Source organism: Scyliorhinus torazame, chromosome 6, assembly GCF_047496885.1.
Source record: "Scyliorhinus torazame isolate Kashiwa2021f chromosome 6, sScyTor2.1, whole genome shotgun sequence".
Lineage (NCBI taxonomy): Eukaryota > Metazoa > Chordata > Chondrichthyes > Carcharhiniformes > Scyliorhinidae > Scyliorhinus > Scyliorhinus torazame.
Genome location: NC_092712.1, coordinates 152,973,861 through 152,995,479, shown reverse-complemented (window position 1 = coordinate 152,995,479; position 21,619 = coordinate 152,973,861). Strand labels below are relative to the sequence as shown.

At 41.5% G+C, this 21,619-nt stretch overlaps 1 protein-coding gene across 1 annotated transcript in view; it reads left to right on the top strand.

The window, feature by feature from the left end:
• The window catches only part of erp44 (endoplasmic reticulum protein 44), a 212,428-nt gene that overhangs the window by 180,503 nt on the left and 10,306 nt on the right, over nucleotides 1-21,619 (top strand). Inside the window, exons 6-10 of the mRNA XM_072508934.1 lie at nucleotides 560-675; nucleotides 6,327-6,384; nucleotides 6,587-6,703; nucleotides 10,603-10,714; nucleotides 20,022-20,163. Coding sequence (XP_072365035.1) covers nucleotides 560-675; nucleotides 6,327-6,384; nucleotides 6,587-6,703; nucleotides 10,603-10,714; nucleotides 20,022-20,163 — 545 coding nt within the window. The remainder of the gene's footprint in view (nucleotides 1-559; nucleotides 676-6,326; nucleotides 6,385-6,586; nucleotides 6,704-10,602; nucleotides 10,715-20,021; nucleotides 20,164-21,619) is intronic.

Below are 21,619 nucleotides of genomic sequence, written 5' to 3'. Positions count from 1 at the left end.
GTATATGTCCTGAGGATGTTCGTGCAATTATGGAAAGTGTCAGGGATCAACATTTAATCTTGGCTTTTGAGATTTACTTGTTAACTACAGGTAGAGAGACAAGACACATGGTGGGTTTGTGTAGTTTTCATCATTGGATGGTTCTGCACACTGCACAATTCCACAGAGCGATGAGATGTAGTTGATACTTGTTCTGCTGAATCCCTGATCTTGTGTTTCTGTGAACCAGGTGAAAAGGCAGGAAGTCAAACCTAAGCTACTCTCTTGCACCTGTTAAAGGTTGGTCCAGAGCAACACTACTGCAGTTGCCTACCTTCTCAGTCACAATTGTGTGCAATATTTATATTCTCAAACAAAAAAAATGTCAAAGTTTGTAAGAGGGAATTTATGCTCAAATTCTTGATCATTTCACTGTTTTGGTCATTTCACAAAATAAATACCTCTTTTGACTTTGGAATTTGCACAGAACTGGATTGTAAAACTATATTTTTACACTGCCTTTAACATCATACACCTATGTCAGTTGAACAATCCAGAATGTGGCTGTTGTATTTTTCAGCGCAGCAAGCGAAACATCATTGGATATTTTGAACAGAGAGATTCCGACAATTACAGGGTCTTTGAAAAAGTGTCCAATATTCTACGGGATGATTGCGTCTTTCTGGCTGCATTTGGGTAAGAGTGAACTGAATTTGTTTTAATTTAAGTTTTTTTTTGAATGGGAAACAATAATACAAAAATGTTATTAATTTCCTGGTACTATGCAATATTCCTGCTAATAGAGGCCAGGCAGGTTATCTGTTCGGAGATCTCTGCTAGACTAGTTGCTCTGTAACTTGCTGCTAAGAGTGCATGAGAACAGCCTAGCAGGAGTACCTTTCTGGCTATTTTCTTAACCCCCACCCACCATACACACACCACATCCCACCCCTTTCTCTTCCCGCCTTTGTGGAGAAAAGTCCTGCCGCAACTGCATGACTGAGATTTCAATCTTGATTTGTGCTTTATGATGACAATGAGCATCCTATCGCTTTGATACAGTGCTTTAAGATTCAAGATGCTCAGGTATTTGATATTTTAGTTCGTTTATAAAGGGTATATGAGATGTATAATTTCGTAGCACACAGTAACGAGATAAATTCTTCTCTCAAATTATTTAAATTTAGTAGACTGTACGGTGTGAAATTCCAAATATTTTGTCATGAAAAATTATTCAGACAAATATAAATTATAGAAGTTGTGAATAATGTCGCTTTGACCATATCCTATTTAAAGGGAACATGCAGTTGAATGCACACGTTTATTTGCTCTGGGATTAACACATGATGTATAGTTTCAGGCTTTGGATAAATGATGATTCAAAAAAAATTACAACTCTTCAAACTAATCTGCTCCTTACAGGGACCCAGTGGGATTGATGACAACTAATAATACTCTCTTCCAGAACTGATAATTAAGTGTTGTTTGCAGCTGTTGTATACTTATCAGGAACAAGAATCAGACTGTGTTTTTGTCAGGAAAATAACTTGCTTAATATGTAATTGTGTACTGTGCAATGTGGATTTACTTAGGAATTGCTACAGCATATGTCACACAACAATGCCTAAGGGATCATGCTCTCTCAGGCATAGTATGAAAGATGCTGAAGAATTATTAAAAACACTTCATAGTCTCCCTAGGTTCAGTCAGTAGAACAGGTGGCCTCCTGTTTAACACTGCCATTTATTTGCATAGGGCACATTTTAGAAACTTTCGCTTAATATAAATAATATTTTGTATTATTCCAGAAAGAAGTCGCACAAATTGGGGCGGCACGGTGGCATAGTGGTTAACACTGCTGCTTCACTGCGCCAGGGACCCGGGTTCAATTCTGCCTCGGGTGACTGTCTGCATTGAGTTTGTACGTTCTCCCTGTGTCTGAATGGGTTTCCTCCGGGTGCTCCGGTTTCCTCCCACAGTCTGAAGATGTGCAGGCTAGGTGGATTGGCCATGCTAAATTGCCCCTTAGTGTCCAAAGGTTGGGTGGGGTCACAGGAATAGGGCGGGGGATTGGGATAGGTGCGGTTGTCTTTTGAAAGGTTGGTGTAGACTCAATGGCCCGAATGGCCTCCTTTTGCACTGTAGGGATTCCATGAAATTATACTTCTGGACTATCCCTGAACAAACGGCACACCCTTAAATATATGATCTCTATACGGCCATACACTTAGTTATTCTCACTACCATCCTGTATAATGGATAAATACAACTAAGGTGCAGCTCTAGTTGCACTGGTGTTGAAGGTGCTGCTGTGTAAAGTACTGTCGGACTGCTAGGCACACACTCTATACTTCCACGTTTCAGCGTGGTGCTGGTCAACTGGTCTCTAAATGGCTAGAACCTAGACAAATGTTTTAAATGTTTTCTCTAAAGAAGTGTCACATTGTGAAAGGCTTAGATATAGCTTTATGAATATTTCCTCAAATGTATATCCCATTTAAAATCGTGAGATTTTAACCATGAATTTAATATTTCCTTTTAACTTTTCTGAAATAATCTTCTTGATGATCGCCTGCTTCAAATTGCTTCGATGCACTAACGGCTGATGAGGTTAGAAAGTTGGGTAGATTATGTTTCTTAGAACTGGAAGTTTATTGTATAGCTGCATCTGTTGAAAGGCATTTGGAGAAATTACGACAACTATAATTTGCATTTTTTTGACTTGGTAAAATATCCAGAAGCTTGTTAAACAAGGTGAGATTTATGAATGATATTTAAAGGAGATAGAAAGACAAAGGGATTTAAGGAGGAATTTCCAAAGCATGGAAGGGCATAGCTGCCAATGGAGGGACAAAAAGAGGTGGGATCCACAAGAAATGCGGAATAGTGAGTTTGAGAGGGATTGCAGCATTGGAGGAGATTATGCAGATGGAAATTGGCATGGATAGATTTGAACAAAGTTGAGAATTTGAGCTTATTTCTATCAGGATATATTGATCAGGCTGTGGCTCACTCCTCTCAAAGGTAGCCATGATGTGGAGATGCCGGTGTTGGACTGGGGTGGGCACAGTACGAAGTCTTACAACACCAGGTTAAAGTCCAACAGGTTTGTTTCGAATCACTAGCTTTCGGAGCATAGCTCCTTCCTCAGGTGAATCCTGTGCTCCGAAAGCTAGTGATTCAAAACAAACCTGTTGGACTTTAACCTGGTGTCATGAGACTTCTTACTGTCCTCTCAAAGGGAAGACCGAAAGACAACCTGATAGAAGTCTTCAAGATTATGAAGGGATTTAGATGTAGAGAAGATTTTTTTCAGGGCTGGACCTTGCATATCAACTACACTTCCCTGCCATCACTTTGATACAAACCTACATATTCCTTGGCGTCCAAAACTACATCAGTCTCCATTTTGGATATGCTTCGTCGAATGATCATCCACAGCTTTAGAAAATTTTTCCTATCTCAATACTAAAATGGCTGACTTATCCTAAGGCTATGTCCCTTAGTTGTAGACACTCCAGCCAGGGGGATTGAAGAATACACGTGAGGATTTATATGAAGATGTGAAGCATGAGGCTCGTTTGTTTCATAAACCCCAATGTAAAGTTATTGGGCCAAATGGCATGTTTCTGTGCTATATATATATATATATATATATATATGCTGTAATAATACAAGTGTTCCCGATTAGCACTGCTGCCTCTCGACACTTAGGACCCGGGTTCAATCCCAGCCCCGGGTCACTGTGTGGAGTTTGCACATTCTCCCCGTGTCTGCGTAGGTCTCACCGCCACAACCCAAAGATGTGCAGGGTAGGTGGAGTGGCCACGTAACTTGCCTCTTAATTGGGAAAAAAAGAAGAATTGGGTACTCTAAATTTTAAAAAGAGAAGAAAAAGTGTATCCCGATTACATTCATTGACAAACAAATAATACAATCTATTTCCTAAGCTTTAGGTGATTGGACTCAACTCCTGTAGACTGTCTGATCGGCTGTAGACCTCTGCCTATACTCAAGATTCTAATCATCACTTACCACTGGCCCTCAAATGGTACCAAATAAACCAGAGTCTAATTGCCTTGTCCATGAGGGGAGAAAGCAGGATTAGGCTATTGAGTTGGATGATCAGCCATGATCGTGATGAATGGAGGAGCAGGCACGAAGGGCCAGAAGGCCTCCTCCTGCTCCTATCTTCTATGTATCTATGTTTCTATGAGCATAACCTGCTGTTTACCACCTGTCATCTGTAAATGCCTGGCACTTGCAGCTACAGGCACACTATGTCCCTAAACAATGCAAGCTCACTTAGTACATCAAAAGCCAGTACATCACAAGGGCATTCTAACTCTTCATATGGGTCTGATGGGAAAATGGTCAACTTTCTTGCAGCCCCCTCAAACATGTAAATTCAAGGGAATACCAGCCAAGTTTATGCAACCCAGCCTTCTAATTTAAGCCTGTAAGTGCTGGTATTATTCTTTTGAATATCCACTATACCATCTCTGTTTAGGAACAGCCTTTGTTCACAAATCCAGAACTCGTATCTAAAGCTAAGCAAACTAAGATCTTGCAAAAATGTTCTAGAATTCTCTGTGAAGTATTTTGGGATATTTTTCTACTTAAAAGGTGCTATGCATGTACAAATAGCTCTCAAGGTACAGGATGAAGTGGGGCAATTAGATAACATAATTAGATATGGAAGTAATATTGAAAAAGCTATAGGAACTTGGTATTGGAACAATATTAAACCCCAGTGAAATGCTAAGGGAAGCCAACAGAGGCTGTGATCATAATCTTCTGGGTATTCTTATCTGGATGGCTGCCAATGTAACAACTCAAATCAAAAAGTGGTAAAGCAGGAATCTCTAGATTAGTCAGCCTAAACAAGTAGCAATAAACTTCAAGAAACCATACAACAGAATAAAATAAATACAGAAGAACAAAAGAATAGGAGCTGGGTACGCCATTTGGCCCTTTTAATTCCACCATTTAGCAGTCTGCTTGGATGGATGTAAAAGATTACCTGACATTATTTCTAAGAAGAATGGGGGAATTACCCCTCAACCAACATCACAAAAAAATGATCTAGCCATTATCACATTCCTGTTTGTGGGAGTTTGCTGAGCGCATATTGGCTGCCACGCTTCATATATTACAACAGTAACTACACTTCAAAAAGTTCTTAATAGGCTGTAAAGCTTCGAGGCGTCCAGTGGATGTGAAAAGCACTTTATAAATCCAGATCCGTCTGTTTTTCTTACTCTACCATACCTCGAAAGGCATTTAAGGGTAGCCAACATGCTTTGTAAAAGGCAAGTCAATGACCTATGTAAAAGAGCTTTAAGGAGCAATAATAGGCTAAATCAGTAAAACTCCTGAAGAAAGCTACTTGTAGATTTCGATGCAAGATTCTGAGAGGACAAGGTGATGAAGCTGTAAAAGAAATAGCAGGAAATGCAGGTTTTTAAAATTGGAGCAGTGAGGTAATGCTAAGCTGAACCTGGTCATTGGTCAGACTGTTGAGTACTATGTTAGGGTTTGGCCACATCACTTTAGAAGAATCTCTAGATCTTGAAGGGACTTACTAAAATTATGCAAGAAATCGAGACTTAGTTATGAGGAGGAATTACAATAATTGTGCATTATACATTATAACATTGTGAAAAGAATGAATCAGTTAGGAAACATGTTTTCATCCAGAGGGTTGTTAGGATGCGAAATGATCTGGGAAATGGATAAATATTTGAAAATAAAAAAATTAAAAGGAAATAGGGAAAAGGGTGGGAGAATGAGAGTAAGTGAATAACTTACTTTTGGTGTTGGCATGAATGGCCGCCTTCAATGCTGTAAAATTTATGAATAGGAAAAGTGACATTTGGAAAGGAAGAATTTGTTTATGAGGCTGTCACATTAAATGTTGGGGTTACTCAAAATCTCTTTTCGGTGTTTCTCTCATTGCCCACTGACTGTTTTGAGATTAGTTAAAATTTCACAAATTGTGAGCAAAGCTCTATTTCAGGTTGTATTCAATGCTTACGTTCAGTTCACACTTGCACAATTTATAGATGAACAGATCAAAAAAACTTGCGTGCTATGTCCTGTGTTTCAGCAGAAAAATGCTAATTTCATTTGTAATCAGCTGTACTAACCCATTCATCTGCCAGTACATTTGTTCCACTAAATCATGACTATTTATGACCACTTGTAGTCAAGCAGAGATGGATTGCACAAGGCTTGCAATGGATAATTTTATTTTCAAATAGATATGCTGTTACTGAATAATTTTGTAGCATAGCATTGAAACTAATGAGTGATGTGATTCCTGATTGTTTTATTTTCCTTTTTAGGAATGTGGCAAAACCGGAGAGATATAGTGGTGATAATGTAATTTACAAACCATTTGGGGTAGGTTCAAAGCCCCTCTTGTCAGTAATTGTTCAAACCTCTTAGTCTACTGTTTGCTACTTGGAATTCATAACTAGTTTTGCTTAATAGCCTAGCAATCATTCAGTAGCTTTAACTCTTGTAGTACTATGAAACTTGCATGTTTCAAGATGCCACTTTATTTGGTTCTAACTTTGTGTATATGTTTTGCCCCATTCCTTAGGAGAATAGTCCTGACATGGTGTATTTGGGTTCATTAACCAACTTTGACCTGACATTTGCCTGGACACAAGATAAGTGTGTCCCACTGGTTAGGGAAATTACTTTTGAAAATGGTGAGGTAAGCATGACTTTAATCTACATGCATATTACACTTTTTTTTAAACAAAGGACTTATACTAATACCGTAAACATTTTCTTAGAGAAGTAGAGAGTGGGAATAAACTGGTCCTTTTCAGAGTGGCAGGCAGTGACTAAAGGGGTACTATAGGGTTCAGTATTGGGACCCCAGCTGTTCACAATATTCATTAATGATTTGGACGAATGAATTGTATGCAATGTCTCACAATTCGCAGACGACACTCAGCTGGGTGGCAGTGTGTGCTGTGAGCAGGATACAAAGAGGCTCCAGGATGACTTGGACAGGCTGGCTGAGTGGTCAGGCTGGCTGAGTGGGCAAATACTTGGCAAATGCATTATAATGTGGGTAAATGTGAGGTCATCCACTTTTGGTGACTAAAACAGGATGGCAGATTATTATCTGAATGGTGGCAGTTTAGGAAAAGGGGAAGTGCAACGAGACCTGGGTGTCATGGTGGAACAGTCGCTGAAGGTTGGCATGCAGGTACAGGAGGTGGTGAGGAAAGCTAATGACATGCTGCCCTTCGTAGTCCGAGGAATTGAGTATAGGAGTGGGGATGTCTTGCTGCAGTTATACAGGGTCTTGGTGAGGTCACATCGTGTGCAGTTTTGGTCTCCTAATTTGAGGAAGGACATTCTTGCTATTGAGGGTGTCCAGCGAAGGTTCAGCAGACTAATTCCCGGGATGGCAGGACTGACATATGAAGAAAGATTGGATCGACTGGGCTTGTACTCACTGGAGTTTAGAAGAATGAGAGGGGATCTCATAGAAACATATAAAATCCTGATGGGACTGGACAGGCTAGATGCGGGAAGAATGTTCCCGATGTTGGGGATGTCCAGAACTAGGGGTCACAGCCGAAGAATAAGGGGTAAGCAATTCAGGACTGAGATGAGGAAGAACTTCTCTCAGAGAGTTGTGACCTTGTGGAATTCTCCACCACAGACAGCTGCTGGTGCCAGTTTGTTGGATATATTCGAGGGAGCTGGACGTGACTCTTGCGGTTAAAGGGATCAAGGGGTATGGAGAGAAAGTGGGAATGGGATTCTGAATTTGCATGATCAGCCATGATCATATTGAATGGTGGTGCAGGCTCGAAGGGCCAAATGGCCTACTCCTGCACCTATTTTCTATGTTTCTATTACTTAACCCATAGCAATTGGCAATTCTGAGGACAAAACACTCACTCACAAAAACACTGAAAATATTTCCAAATTATATTTGACAACTGATTTTGGTATTTTTTAAAATTCCTCAATCGTGCTCTTCTGGCTTCTCCTGTAAATCCACCCTGGTTGAAGGGTATTTAATGGATTACTTTTGCAAATGCATCAGTGTGGCTCTAATATGCCACAAAATCAAATGAGTGTAGCCTGGGCTGACTGCTTTTTAAAAGCAAATTTTCTTCTTGTCCGTTGAATAGCTCCACTCCCAAATTAATAATAGGATGAATAGTTGCATTCCTGCCTTTCACTATTCAATGTTACCTTTCAAAGTTACAGAAGAATAGTCTGTGCAAATGAAAGGGATATTTCTTGAGCAAGAAATTCTGAGGTCAGACTCCATAGAAAAGTTCTTAGTTTCACGTTCCCCAACTTTATGTGCCAGGATCAACTGAGGCATTCCTTCTATCGGTGCCGTTGAAGGAGAGCTTGGATGTCCGAATGAGTGAAGTTGCACATTCTAGTTTAGGTGGGTTCCGTGCAAAGTAGCTCTCTGGGTTTAGATGGTCCTAGTTAAGTCCTAATTCTGGACAAGCATAACGAAAATCTTGCTGAGACACATAGTCAAATTATTAGAGTACTCCTTTCTTACCTGTTTGCCACGCATTCTACTGCTAAAGAATGAAGGCCTTCTTAAAGGTCTCACACCAGTTTCCAATTGCCTCAGCTGCTGATACCCATTTTACCCCAATGGCTGCATCAATGGGGCTAAATGATCAGACACAGCCAAACCAGGGTGTATCTTCCTCTGTGGGGAGGAGCAATTTACAAGGAATAATAACAGTTTGACTCATTTTGAAGTAATTCTAGATTCTGATGGAAATCTGTTGAGCAGAATCCTGCATGGATTTTTGCTTGAACACCTGTTTCTAATCTGGTTAAATGTTCTGGAAATAAAAGCCAAAGACATTCTTGTTAATAAACACGTTTTTGAAGTAGGAAAATTGGTGAGGATAGAAAATATAGCAAAGGATTTTCAGTATGGATTCAATCAGTTGTGCAATTGAGTAGAACAATATCAAATTGAGTAAAGTATTGTAATTTGCTTAAAATATGCAGCCTAACTATGTTCATGCATAGTCGCTTAGTAGTACAGAACTTGGAAGTATTGCTGATAAAAGAGACATGCTGTCAAAGTTTTCATCTTGCACTCATCTGGATAGATGTAAGAATGACAAATGTCACAGGGATCAACAATTTATACCGCATGAGGAAAGGCTGCTGATTGGTTGGCAAGTCAACTCTGGTTGAAATATTACCATGGGGAGTACACCATAAATGACTGTCCCCAAAACGTTTGTTTAATTCAAAAAAGGCACAATACCAAGACATGTTCCTTTTGCCTGCTGAGGACAGGTCTATGTATTTAAAATATATGTAGCTTCGAGAAAGCGTAAATGAGTTATATTGCAAGCCCCACTGATTATCTTGAATTGGTTGTAAGTGTAATACTTAGCACACTCGGAATTATTCAGCAAGTGCTGTTTAATTGCAGGATCACATTGAATGTTAGACCTTATATCTGAGTTTTGCAAGCATGGGCTGGATGGGTATAGTTAGTAGTCTGCCTATTGCCAACAACCAAATCTGTTTTATACGATCTGCCACAGTTTATAATCTATGGACTACATAGCTGCTATCTCATCGACACTGTAATTCACAAACCATATTGCTTATTAGGGGGCAGCACGGTAGCATTGTGGATAGCACAATTGCTTCACAGCTCCAGGGACCCAGGTTCGATTCCGGCTTGGGTCACTGTCTGTGCGGAGTCTGCACATCCTCCCCGTGTGTGCGTGTGTTTCCTCCGGGTGCTCTGGTTTCCTCCCATGGTCTAAAGATGTGCAGGTTAGGTGGATTGGCCATGATAAATTGCCCTTAGTGTCCAAAATTGCCCTTAGTGTTGGGTAGGGTTACTGGGTTATGGGGATAGAGTGGAGGTGTTGACCTTGGGTAGGGTGCTCTTTCCAAGAGCCGATGCAGACTCGATGTGCCGAATGGCCTCCTTCTGCACTGTAAATTCTATGATAATCTATGATTTGTGGTAGGTTGATAAAGTCAATCTTAAAGAGCATGGAATGTAAGAGACCCAATGCAGATTTTGAGCAGTAAAATCTCTCTTTTCAACAATATTGCGTTTGTATACGAAATTGACAAACAGTGAATTACAAATGGACCCAGGCATAGCCATTGACTGATCACTTTGTATGTCTAGGCATGTGGCAAAATATTTTTCTTCAAGGGTGGTGGCCTATTTAGCCAGATTTTAACGGTTATGCAATAGTCTGGCTGGCCTTGGTTGGATAATGAGGTCAGTACTGGAAGTCACTGCAGTTAGAGAATGTAAAGAAAAGCAGTGTGAAAAGGCACAAGAAGATATAAACTTAAATTACAAAAGGTAAATTTAGAAAATTGATATTATGAGCAGCTTTCTTTACTCTTATAAATGTTTAATATTTAGGCAGGATAATAGTGATTCTAAAAAGAACAGTTCAAGTACTAGATGAAGGAACTGTGACCAAATGTTCTTTTTTCATGCTGAATTTATGTTGGAATGTCTTATTTATTATCGTCAAAAGACAACTTTACTAAAATGTGTTTGAAAACTTATCATTTCAAAATAGATTATTTAAAAATTCAGTTTTTAATTTCCAGGAGCTAACTGAAGAGGGCCTACCATTCCTTATACTGTTCCACTTGAAAGAGGACACTACAAGCTTGGAGAAATTCCAGCAAGAAACTGCACGACAGTTAATCAGTGAAAAAGGTATTTTTTTCTCTGACAATGAGCATGTTTTCTTACTTCTAATCAGTTGTTTGTATTACTTATATATTGTATGACTTTGCAGTTTATCTATAAAGTGTAGATTTAAATAGCAATATCTCAAAACATTTCACAGCCAATGATGTGCTTTTGTCAAAGTTCTAATGTATAGACAAAAGATGGCAGACAATTTACACATAGCGAGATCCCACAATGAGATAAATGGCCAAATAATCTGTTTAAATGATCGTCCTGGAGAACAAAGAAAATCCGTGGCTTCTTTTCACTAACAACTTGAAACTTTTCTCTTTAGTCTTTCAACTCTTAGCAAGTATGAGGAGCTCATGTAGTTTGTCACCCAAGATTGAGACCATCCATTCAGCTGCCTCTGCCTCTCCTCCATTCTGTTACTTGCCTTCCCAGCCTTACTCTCCCAATTATCTCTGAATCTATGCCTTTGTTTAGTTTCTTTGAATCCTCACAAACCCCTTCAATCATATATTGTACACAGAACCACTTCTCCCTTACATACTGTTCCCACTAAACTTCTCACAATTCAGCTTCCTTCCTGGCTCCTTGGATGCTGTCCCCTTTTCTTTCACTTAACATAGCTACCCTTGACCCTGTGTTCTTTTAGTCTACCACACTATCTCCAACAGCTTTTTCCATTTAAGTTCTTGAATGTATTGAGTTCCTAACCTAAGCACATCTTTCATTACCACATTTCAATCTCCCCAATCCAGCTTCCATCCCTGCTATAGCATCAAGACAATCCTAACTACCGACCATGGTGTATTATCCTTCTTTGACCACTCTGAAGCTGTTGACATGGTCAACTAAACCGGCCTTCTCCAATGCTTTTCCTCCATTTTACAACTTAATAAGATTACCCTCACTTAATTCCACCCTTACAGTAACAATATTTCAAGGCTCTTCCTCGGAATGCTTATCAAACATAATTTGATTCCGAGCCGAGTAAAAGTATTGGGATAAGTGACACCTTAGTCAAAGTGATAAGTTTTAAGAAGCACCTTAAAGGAGCAAGAAGCATTAAAATCAGGGATGTGCATAAGGCCAGAATTGGAGGAGCACAGAAGGATCTACGGTGAAGACAGTTACAGAGTTGGGGGAAGAACAATGGATTTGCGCACAAGCAAGCTCATTTTAAAATCAAAGACCAGGAGCCAATATAGGTTAGGGAGCACAAGGGTTGCTCGGTGATTGGGACTTGCCGTTCCAGGCACCAGAGTTTTGGATGAGCTCAGATTACTGGAAGGGGCACTGTACGAGCCAGGAAATGTCCAGTACCCCTCTTTCTCTCTCTCACCCCCGCCCTCCCAGTTATCTCTGTATCCCCTCGGCTCTCTCTTCATTTGCATGCTGTCCTTTGGCAACATCATGCAATGATATCAGGCCACCTTCCATGCATACCGTGATAAAACCCAATTCTATCTCTCCACTACTTCCTCAACTGCTCCAGTGATATCAGGTTGCTTACGTGATGTCCAGTCATTAATTAGTCACACTTTACCCCATTGAGAAGACTGAGGCCATTATCTTTGGTCCTCATAAAAAGCTCCATACCCCTCCAATGATTCTGTCCCCATCCTCGAGAGTTACAAGTTAGCTAGCAAGGACCTAAAGAGAGAGCTAAGAAGAGCCAGGAGGGGACATGAGAAGTCTTTGGCAGGTAGGATCAAGGATAACCCTAAAGCTTTCTATAGATATGTCAGGAATAAAAGAATGACTAGGGTAAGAGTAGGACCAGTCAAGGACAGTAGTGGGAAGTTGTGCTTGGAGTCCGAGGAGATAGGAGAGGTGCTAAATGAATATTTTTCGTCAGTATTCACACAGGAAAAAGACAATGTTGTCGAGGAGAATACTGAGATTCAGGCTACTAGACTAGAAGGGCTTGAGGTTCATAAGGAGGAGGTGTTAGCAATTCTGGAAAGTGTGAAAATAGATAAATCCACTGGGCCAAATGGGATTTATCCTAGGATTCTCTGGGAAGCCAGGGAGGAGATTGCTGAGCCTTTGGCTTTGATCTTTAAGTCATCTTTGTCTACAGGAATAGTGCCAGAAGACTGGAGGATAGCAAATGTCCCCTTGTTCAAGAAGGGGAGTAGAGACAACCCCGGTAACTATAGACCAGTGAGCCTTACTTCTGTTGTGGGCAAAATCTTGGAAAGGTTTATAAGAGATACGATGTATAATCATCTGGAAAGGAATGATTTGATTAGAGATAGTCAACACGGTATTGTAAAGGGTAGGTTGTATCTCACAAACCTGATTGAGTTCTTTGAGAAGGTGACCAAACAGGTGGATGAGGGTAAAGCAGTTGATGTGGTGTATATGGATTTCAGTAAAGCGTTTGATAAGGTTCCCCACGGTAGGCTACTGCAGAAAATACGGAGGTATGAGATTCAGGGTGATTTAGCAGTTTGGATCAGAAATTGGCTAGCTGGAAGAAGACAAAGGGTGGTGGTTGATGGGAAATGTTCAGACTGGAGTCCAGTTACTAGTGGTGTACCACAAGGATCTGTTTTGGGGCCACTGCTGTTTGTCATTTTTATAAATGACATGGAGGAGGGCGTAGAAGGATGGGTGAGTAAATTTGCAGATGACACTAAAGTCCGTGGAGTTGTGGACAGTGCGGAAGGATGTTACAAGTTACAGAGAGACATAGATAAGCTGCAGCGCTGGGCTGAGAGGTGGCAAATGGAGTTTAATGCAGAAACGTGTGAGGTGATTCATTTTGGAAGGAATAACAGGAAGACAGAATACTGGGCTAATGGTAAGATTCTTGGTAGTGTGGATGAGCAGAGAGATCTCGGTGACCATGTACATAGATCCCTGAAAGTTGCCACCCAGGTTGAGAGGGTTGTTAAGAAGGCGTACAGTGTGTTAGCTTTTATTGGTAGAGGGATTGAGTTTCGGAGCCATGAGGTCATGTTGCAGCTGTACAAAACTCTGGTGCGGCCGCATTTGGAGTATTGCGTGCAATTCTGGTCGTCGCATTATAGGAAGGATGTGGAAGCATTGGAAAGGATGCAGAGGAGATTTACCAGAATGTTGCCTGGTATGGAGGGAAGATCTTATGAGGGAAGGCTGAGGGACTTGAGGCTGTTTTCATTAGAGAGAAGAAGGTTAAGAGGTAACTTAATTGAGGCATCAAGATGATCAGAGGATTAGATAGGGTGGACAGCGAGAGCCTTTTTCCTCGGATGGTGATGTCTAGCACGAGGGGACATAGCTTTAAATTGAGGGGAGATAGATATAGGACATATGTCAGAGGTAGGTTCTTTACTCAGAGAGTAGTAAGGGCGTGGAATGCCCTGCCTGCAACAGTAGTGGACTCGCCAACACTAAGGGCATTCAAATGGTCTTTGGATAGACATATGGACGATAAGGGAATAGTGTAGATGGGCTTCAGAGTGGTTTCACAGGTCGGCACAACATCGAGGTACTGTGCTGTAATGTTCTATGTTCTATCCTGGTGATTGGAATGTCTTGTTCTGAACCATAGTTTTCAGTCTCGGCATCCTATCCACCTCGAGATGAGCTTCCAAATCCAGTGTTCATTACATTATAGGAAACGACAACTAATCACTTCTGTATAGCATTGCCAGCTTCCACCCCTGCCTGCCTCAGTCCATCTGCTGCTGAAACCCCTTATTAATTCCTTCATGTCCAGACTTAACTGTTCAATGCTCCTGTGGTCAACCTCCCATCTTCCACTCGCTAAACTTTAGTACATCCAAATCTGTGGGTCACATACTATCCTGCATCATGTCCTATTCACCCATCATCAACGTACGTGCTAAGCTGTGTGAGACCACGCAGCAGCCTGGACAATAAACTACACAGGCTTAATTCCGTGGCTGTGCAAAAAAGTGCCACACCCAACATCAAATTATTTTATATGGATCACTGCCTGCCAGTTCTGTCCTTGCATTTAAATATTTTCTTGGCTTTTGAATTTAAAGATTTTCTTGGCTTTTCTTCGCCATATCTCTAATCTCCCGGCAGCTTCCAACTCTGGCACCTACCTTTTATGCAACGTCCAAACTTAATCTTTCTAGGCTTCACACTCTGGAATTCTCTCTCTCAAAAACCCCACGTTTATTTATTCTTTAAGACCTTCTTTATACCCAGCTCTGAGCAAGCTCTTGGTCCCCCTCCTAATAAGTCTTTCATTGGCCCCTCATCTATTTTGCTTGATTACTCCTCTGTGAATCTGGTTAGTTTTCTATGTTAAAGGCATTATATAAATGCAAGTCACTAAACATATATTTTATAGCTTTGCTGTGTTGTGGCTCATGATCAAATAGCCTATAACATTAATTACAAAGGAAATATTTTCTATCCCTTTTATGTGCCTATTATGTTTTAAATACTTTATTTTTCCATATTCTTAATAATAATATAATAATCGCTTATTGTCATAAGCAGGCTTCAATGAAGTTACTGTGTTTTCACATCGCTGCTCCTATCATTGATATAGAAACCGCAGCTAAATCCAAAAATTTGGCCTTGGATTGAAAACCCACTCCAAAGATCATTATTTTCAACAAGGTGAAGTCTACGAGTGAAAATTGAGCCAATAACTGTTTATGCCCCGCCTGTCAACATTCAACAAGGTTTCCATGCATCAGAGACCTGCTAAGCTACCTTTCTAGTCAAATTAATGGTCTTGGGAGAATTTTGTCCACTATAATTGGCACCAGGGGTGAAATTCTCCGGTATCGGCGCGATGTCCGCCGACTGGCACCCAAAATGGTGCAAATCAGTTGGGCATCGCGCCGCCCCAAAGGTGCGGAATGCTCCGCATCTTGGGGGGCCGAGCCCCAACCTTAAGGGGCTAGGCCCGCGCCGGACGAATTTCCACCCCGCCAGCTGGTGGGAAAGGCCTTTGGTGCCCCGCCAGCTGGCGCGGAAATGACATCTCCGTGTGGCGCATGCGCGGGAGCGTTAGCGGCCGCTGACGGCATTCCCGCGCATGCGCAGTGGAGGGAGTCTCTTCCGCCTCCGCCATGGTGGAGACCGTGGCGAAGGCGGAAGGGAAAGAGTGCCCCCCACGGCACAGGCCCGCCCGTGGATCGGTGGGCCCCGATCGCGGGCCAGGCCACCGTGGAGGCACCCCCCGGGGCCAGATCACCCCACGCCCCCCCCCCCAGGACCCCGGAGCCCGCCCGCGCTGCCTTGTCCCGCCGGTAAGGTAGGTGGTTTAATCTACGCCGGCGGGACAGGCATTTTAGCGCCGGGACTTCGGCCCTTCCGGCCCGGAGAATCGCGCGGGGGGGGGGGGCGCCAACCGGCGCGGCGCGATTCCCGCCCCTGCCGAATATCCGGTGCCGGAGAATTTGGCAACCGGCGGGGGCAGGATTCACGCCAGCCCCCGGGGATTCTGCGACCCTGCGGGGGGTCGGAGAATTCCACCCCAGGTGTTTAGTAACCATACTAATTAAAACTTGGAGGTCTATAACACCATATTCCACAAATATTTTGAATGCAATGCCTTTTACAGGTGGTTTTCTGGTAATTTTATCTACTGTATATTGACCTTCAGCAACACAATTAAGACATCCTTGCTTATATACAGTACATTTGTATGAAATATACCTTCACAGCTAATACTCAACTTTTGGATTACTCGTGAACTGTAAAGTTAACACTTGCCTTAAATTGTGAAGATATCCTAACCTTTGAAACTGTGACAACATACAGCTCTGCTTGGCAGGGTTTGACGCAGTGTTAGGCAAGTCACAGCTAATTGTGATGTCTCTTTCACAATGCTAATTCAATTATGACTTTAAGTCACTTGGTTGCACAAAGCCACGTAAGTGAAATAAATGTATTTCGAGACAAGACATTCTGCTACACCGGGATAAACTCCCAGCATCCAGTTTTCCATTTGTCAAAACCGTCAACATTTTTTATTGATGTTATTAGTCTAGTAAAATGTTAATGTTGCTGTAAGCGCATTTTAAACTTGATTATTTAATTGCCATAAATGGTAGTGAAGATTTTCAGAGTTAAGAATATAAACCTTAAAATGTTGAATGGACTATTAACCACAATATCAATTTTAAATATTTATAGATAATTTATTAATCCGTTGAGCAGACTATTTGAGATTGAAAAAATGCTGTATTATAAGGTTCCACATAATGAATAAAGCTGCTAGTGACTGTCCTGCCTGTAAAATAACTAGAATTCTGGAGAAATCATTGCAGCATTAGTAAGCAGAAATATGTATATTTTATTAGAGCAAGCCTTTATGAAAACTAACAGTTTAACAGCCCCAAGTCAGTAGTAGTAGCATAGTAAAGTAATAAGGCTCATCACTTATTTTAAAAAAACACTACTCCAATATGTCAGAGTTCCTCTTCTTGGCTCGATTGAGACTTCTTTTTAAACGTGACCCATATATAATGCCGATTCAATATACAGTCAATATAATTGACTTGTGAATTACCTTTTAGCACACACTCATAACATCAACTTATTTATACAGCACCTTTAACATAATCAAAGTCCCAAGATGCTTGACGTGATCGTTGTAAAGCAAAATTATATATCGAGCCACCCAGATGATATTAGGGCAGATTGGTCAAAAGGAGCATCTTTAATGAAAAAAGAGGGCTGAAGAGAGATTTTGGGAGAAGATCCAGAGCTTAGGGCTAGACAACTGAAGGCATGGTCACCAATGTTGCAGAAATTAGTTGAACATAGATATTTTGCAGGGTTGCATAGCTGGAGGAGATTACAGATATAGGGGAGCAAGGCAACAGAGACTTTGAAAACAAGAATGAGAATTTTAAAATCAAGGTGTTGCTTTGCGGGGCGCCATTTATAGACCAGAAAACACAGTGGTGATAGGTGATGGCAACTCAGTTCGAGTAAGGACGCAGGCAGCATTCTTTTGGATGGCCTCTGGTTTGTGGAGGGTAGAATTTGGGAGTCAGTAGCTGCGGAACAAAATTTAGTGTTGGGACTGAAGACTATGGCTTCAGGCTTCCCAATATTTAATTGGAAGAAATTTCTGCTCATCCGGTACTACAGGTCTAATACCAGTATTATAAGTTACCAAACGTAGAGAAGTTGGGAGAGGTGGTGGTGAGGTAGAGCTGGGTGTATACATGTGAAAATAATGCTGTGTGTTCAGATGATGTCACTGAAGGGCAACATGTATATGAGAAATAGGTGGGAGTCTTAGACCCTTGGGAGACGGAGGCAATTATTTGGAGGTGGGAAAAGAAGGCGCTGCTCAGGGGCGAAAACCTGATTGGAGGGCTGCAAACAGGAGTTCCAGGGAAGATTAGCGTAAATTTGCAAGGTGAATCGTATGTTTTGAGGACTGGGGTAAGGAATGTTGTAGATGGGGCAGATGTTGGATCAAGGTTTGTTTGTTTTTAAGGCGGTGTAATTACAGCAGATTTAAAGAGGAGAAGGGACAGTAGCTGAAGAGAGAGAATCATTAATATTAGCTAACTTTGGTGTCAGGAAGGCAAGTTTAGTGGGAATAGGATCGAGGGAGCAGGAAGTGGATCTCGTGGCTATGATGAGTTTGGAGAAGGCATGAAAGAGAAACTAAAGAAATATGTGAATTCAGAGCTCGGACAAGGGAAAACTTTAGCGAAATTTTGGCCCAGTGGGTTTGTGGGAGGGAGGCAGCAAGAGCAGCTGATTGAATGGTCTCAATCTTATGACAAAGTCGTCCATGAGCTCCTTGCACTTATTATAGGTGAGGGTGGGGCAGATAAGAGTTTAAGATGACTACAGTCGAGAAAAGAAGCTAATGGTTATTTTTGTATTCATTGATTATCCCACAGTAGTCAGCTGTTTTGGCAGTTAATGCTTTAATTGGTCCAGCCACATCTGGCTGTAGATTGGTAAACGGGTTGTCTGCCATTTGCTTTCAAGTCTGTGTCCTTCGACTTGTGGGGTCTGTGATGAGGTCCATACCAGGGTAGGAGAACAGATGGTGCAGTTGAGCAAATCAGGAGCTGCAGAAATATTGTGGCAAATGGCAGGTCAAAGATAGATAGTTTTTTGAAAAATAAAGGGCTAAGGGTTATGGTGTTCAGGCCGGAAAGTGGAGCTGAGTCCAAAAAAGATCAGCCATGATCTCATTGAATGGTGGAGCAGGCTCGAGGGGCCAGATGGCCTACTCCTGCTCCTAGTTCTTATGTTCCTTATGTTCTAGACATTTGGGAATTTGAAAAGCAGCTGTAAGTGAATTGGGGGATAGGCTGAGGAAAGAAATAAAGATCAATAAGAAAATATTTTCATTCTTGGGAGGGTGATGGAGAACGAAATGAGATGTTCTAAGGTGGAAAATGTACCAGAGGACTGGAGTCAGGCCAAGGTGTGATTTGGTGATAAACACCACATAGACATTCTAGAGGGAGATGTAGAGGGTGCGGTTACAGTTGATCCATTGGTAGAATCTGCAAGATCAACACTGGGAGTGAAGAAGATTGTCAATTTTGGTCCAAGCGGCCATACTTGATGAGAAGATTGACGACAGTGTAGGCTAGGACGATTGAGTCATTGCTGAATGCTCCGTGAGCCTGTCGAAGGATGCCATAAGAGAGACGGGGGAAGCTGTAGGCTTATCAAAGAGAGAATCAAGCAGGAATGATAGCAAGAGAATGGGAAGGTTAAGGAAGATTGGTAGAGATAGGGAATTGGACGGCATTGTGCCTGAGAGGAGAAGTAAAAGAAGGCATATGATGGAAGAGAGTAGAAGAGAGGGGTCTAGGAAGGAGAAAGAGAAAAATAGTTTTTTTTTTAAGTCGTGCTGGAAGGAGTCCAGAGTTAGAGGTAGAAGTCCCAAGGTGGAATAATGACAATGTTGATAGGTGCGTACTCAGCATGGAGCACTGGTAATGTCTGACTTGGTAGTGGGTGTAGCAAGTGAAGTCTAGCGGATATTTGAAGATAGAATATTAGAGGACATTTTGTGGAAATTAGGATGTGAAGATGTATGGTCTGTTGCAGGATTAGAAAGATCCTAAAACATACCAAATGCAACATAAATACTAAGCAAATATTTTATGAATCTGGACGTTATAAATTTGAGTGATTACTTTGTATTGCACACTTGTCCAGGAACTGTTGCCATTTTGAAAGCTGTGATTACAGTAATACATTTTCCTGTTTGAAAAGTCAGCTCCATTTGGGAGGGGATTTGATGAAGGATTTCTCCTCTTGATGTAAATGCTATGTCAGTTTGCTATGCTACATTTGGGTCAAAGAACCTCTTGCATTTATGTGACTGTTAACCCATGAATAAATTGTCTAGGTACGATAAACTTCCTGCATGCCGACTGTGACAAGTTCCGTCATCCTCTTCTGCATATACAGAAGACACCAGCAGACTGCCCAGTTATCGCTATTGACAGTTTTAGGCATATGTATGTCTTCCCAGACTTTAAAGACTTAGAGTAAGTATAGTTCTTTTTCTTTCTGTAATAGTTTGTTTTGAAGGAAAATCAGCTGGTGGTTCTGGGTCATGTAGATCTTGAGTACTCGTGCTCTTATTGTTTGTAAATGCTGTTCCCTTCTATATTTTGAAATCAGTTATACCACCACTATAAAACACATATAACCACAATTTCTGTGGGATTCTCCAAATTCACTGCCCTAACTTTGGTAGATCAACCCTGAAGGAAATCCTACTCCTTTTTGTATCGAAGATCAGACTTGCAAAATGTGTTTAACTTCCTGTTTCTGCTAAAATATCTCCAATCACTTTTTAAATATAACCAGGTAAAGAATATTTGAGATATGAAATATATCTATTACAGACTTGAGGTTTCACTGGGGAAAAAACAGTCTGCGTTCACTTTTATCACGATCTATATATTTTTTGAAAAATAAAGTGGAATTTCCCCATTTTCAAAATGTATTGCTTGAAATAAAACTTGTGGGTGCAAGCCAATGTTTGATTCATTTTTTAAAATGTTTTTTTTAAATATATTTTATTCAAGATTTTTTGGCCAAACATAACAGTACGTAGTGTTTCTTTTAAACAACAATAAAGCAATATAAATAACAGTGGCCAGTTTTAAACAAATAAATAAATAATATATGAACAGAAACAAAAACCAAACTAAATGACAAGTGCCTTGTCCAAAATAAATACTCTCCAAAGATACAATCCAACAGTCCAATATACATTACCGAAAACAAGTGCCTATACATATACAATAACATCCCTGAGAGTCCGTCCGATTCCTCTCCCCCCCCCCCCCCCTCTCCCCCCTGGGTTGCTGCTGTTGTCTTCTTCTTTTCCATTCCCTCTATCTTTCTGTGAGGTAGTCGACGAACGGTTGCCACCGCCTGGTGAACCCTTGAGCCGAACCCCTTAGTACGAACTTAATCCGTTCTAACTTTATAAACCCTGCCATGTCGTTTATCCAGGTCTCCAAACCCAGGGGTTTGGCTTCCTTCCACATTAACAATATCCTGCGCCGGGCTACTAGGGACGCAAAGGCCAAAACATCAGCCTCTCTCGCCTCCTGCACTCCCGCCCCTTCTGCAACCCCAAATATAGCCAACCCCCAGCTTGGTTCGACCTGGACCCCCAACACCTTCGAAAGCACCTTTGCCACCCCCAACCAAAACCCCTGTAGTGCCGGGCATGACCAGAACATGTGGGTGTGATTCGCTGGGCTTCTCGAGCATCTCGCACACCTATCCTCTACCCCCAAAAATTTACTGAGCCATGCTCCAGTCATATGCGCCCTGTGTAACACCTTAAATTGTATCAGGCTTAGCCTGGCACACGAGGACGATGGGTTTACCCTACGTAGGGCATCAGCCCACAGCCCCTCCTCAATCTCCTCCCCCAGCTCTTCTTCCCATTTCCCTTTCAGCTCATCTACCATGATCTCCCCC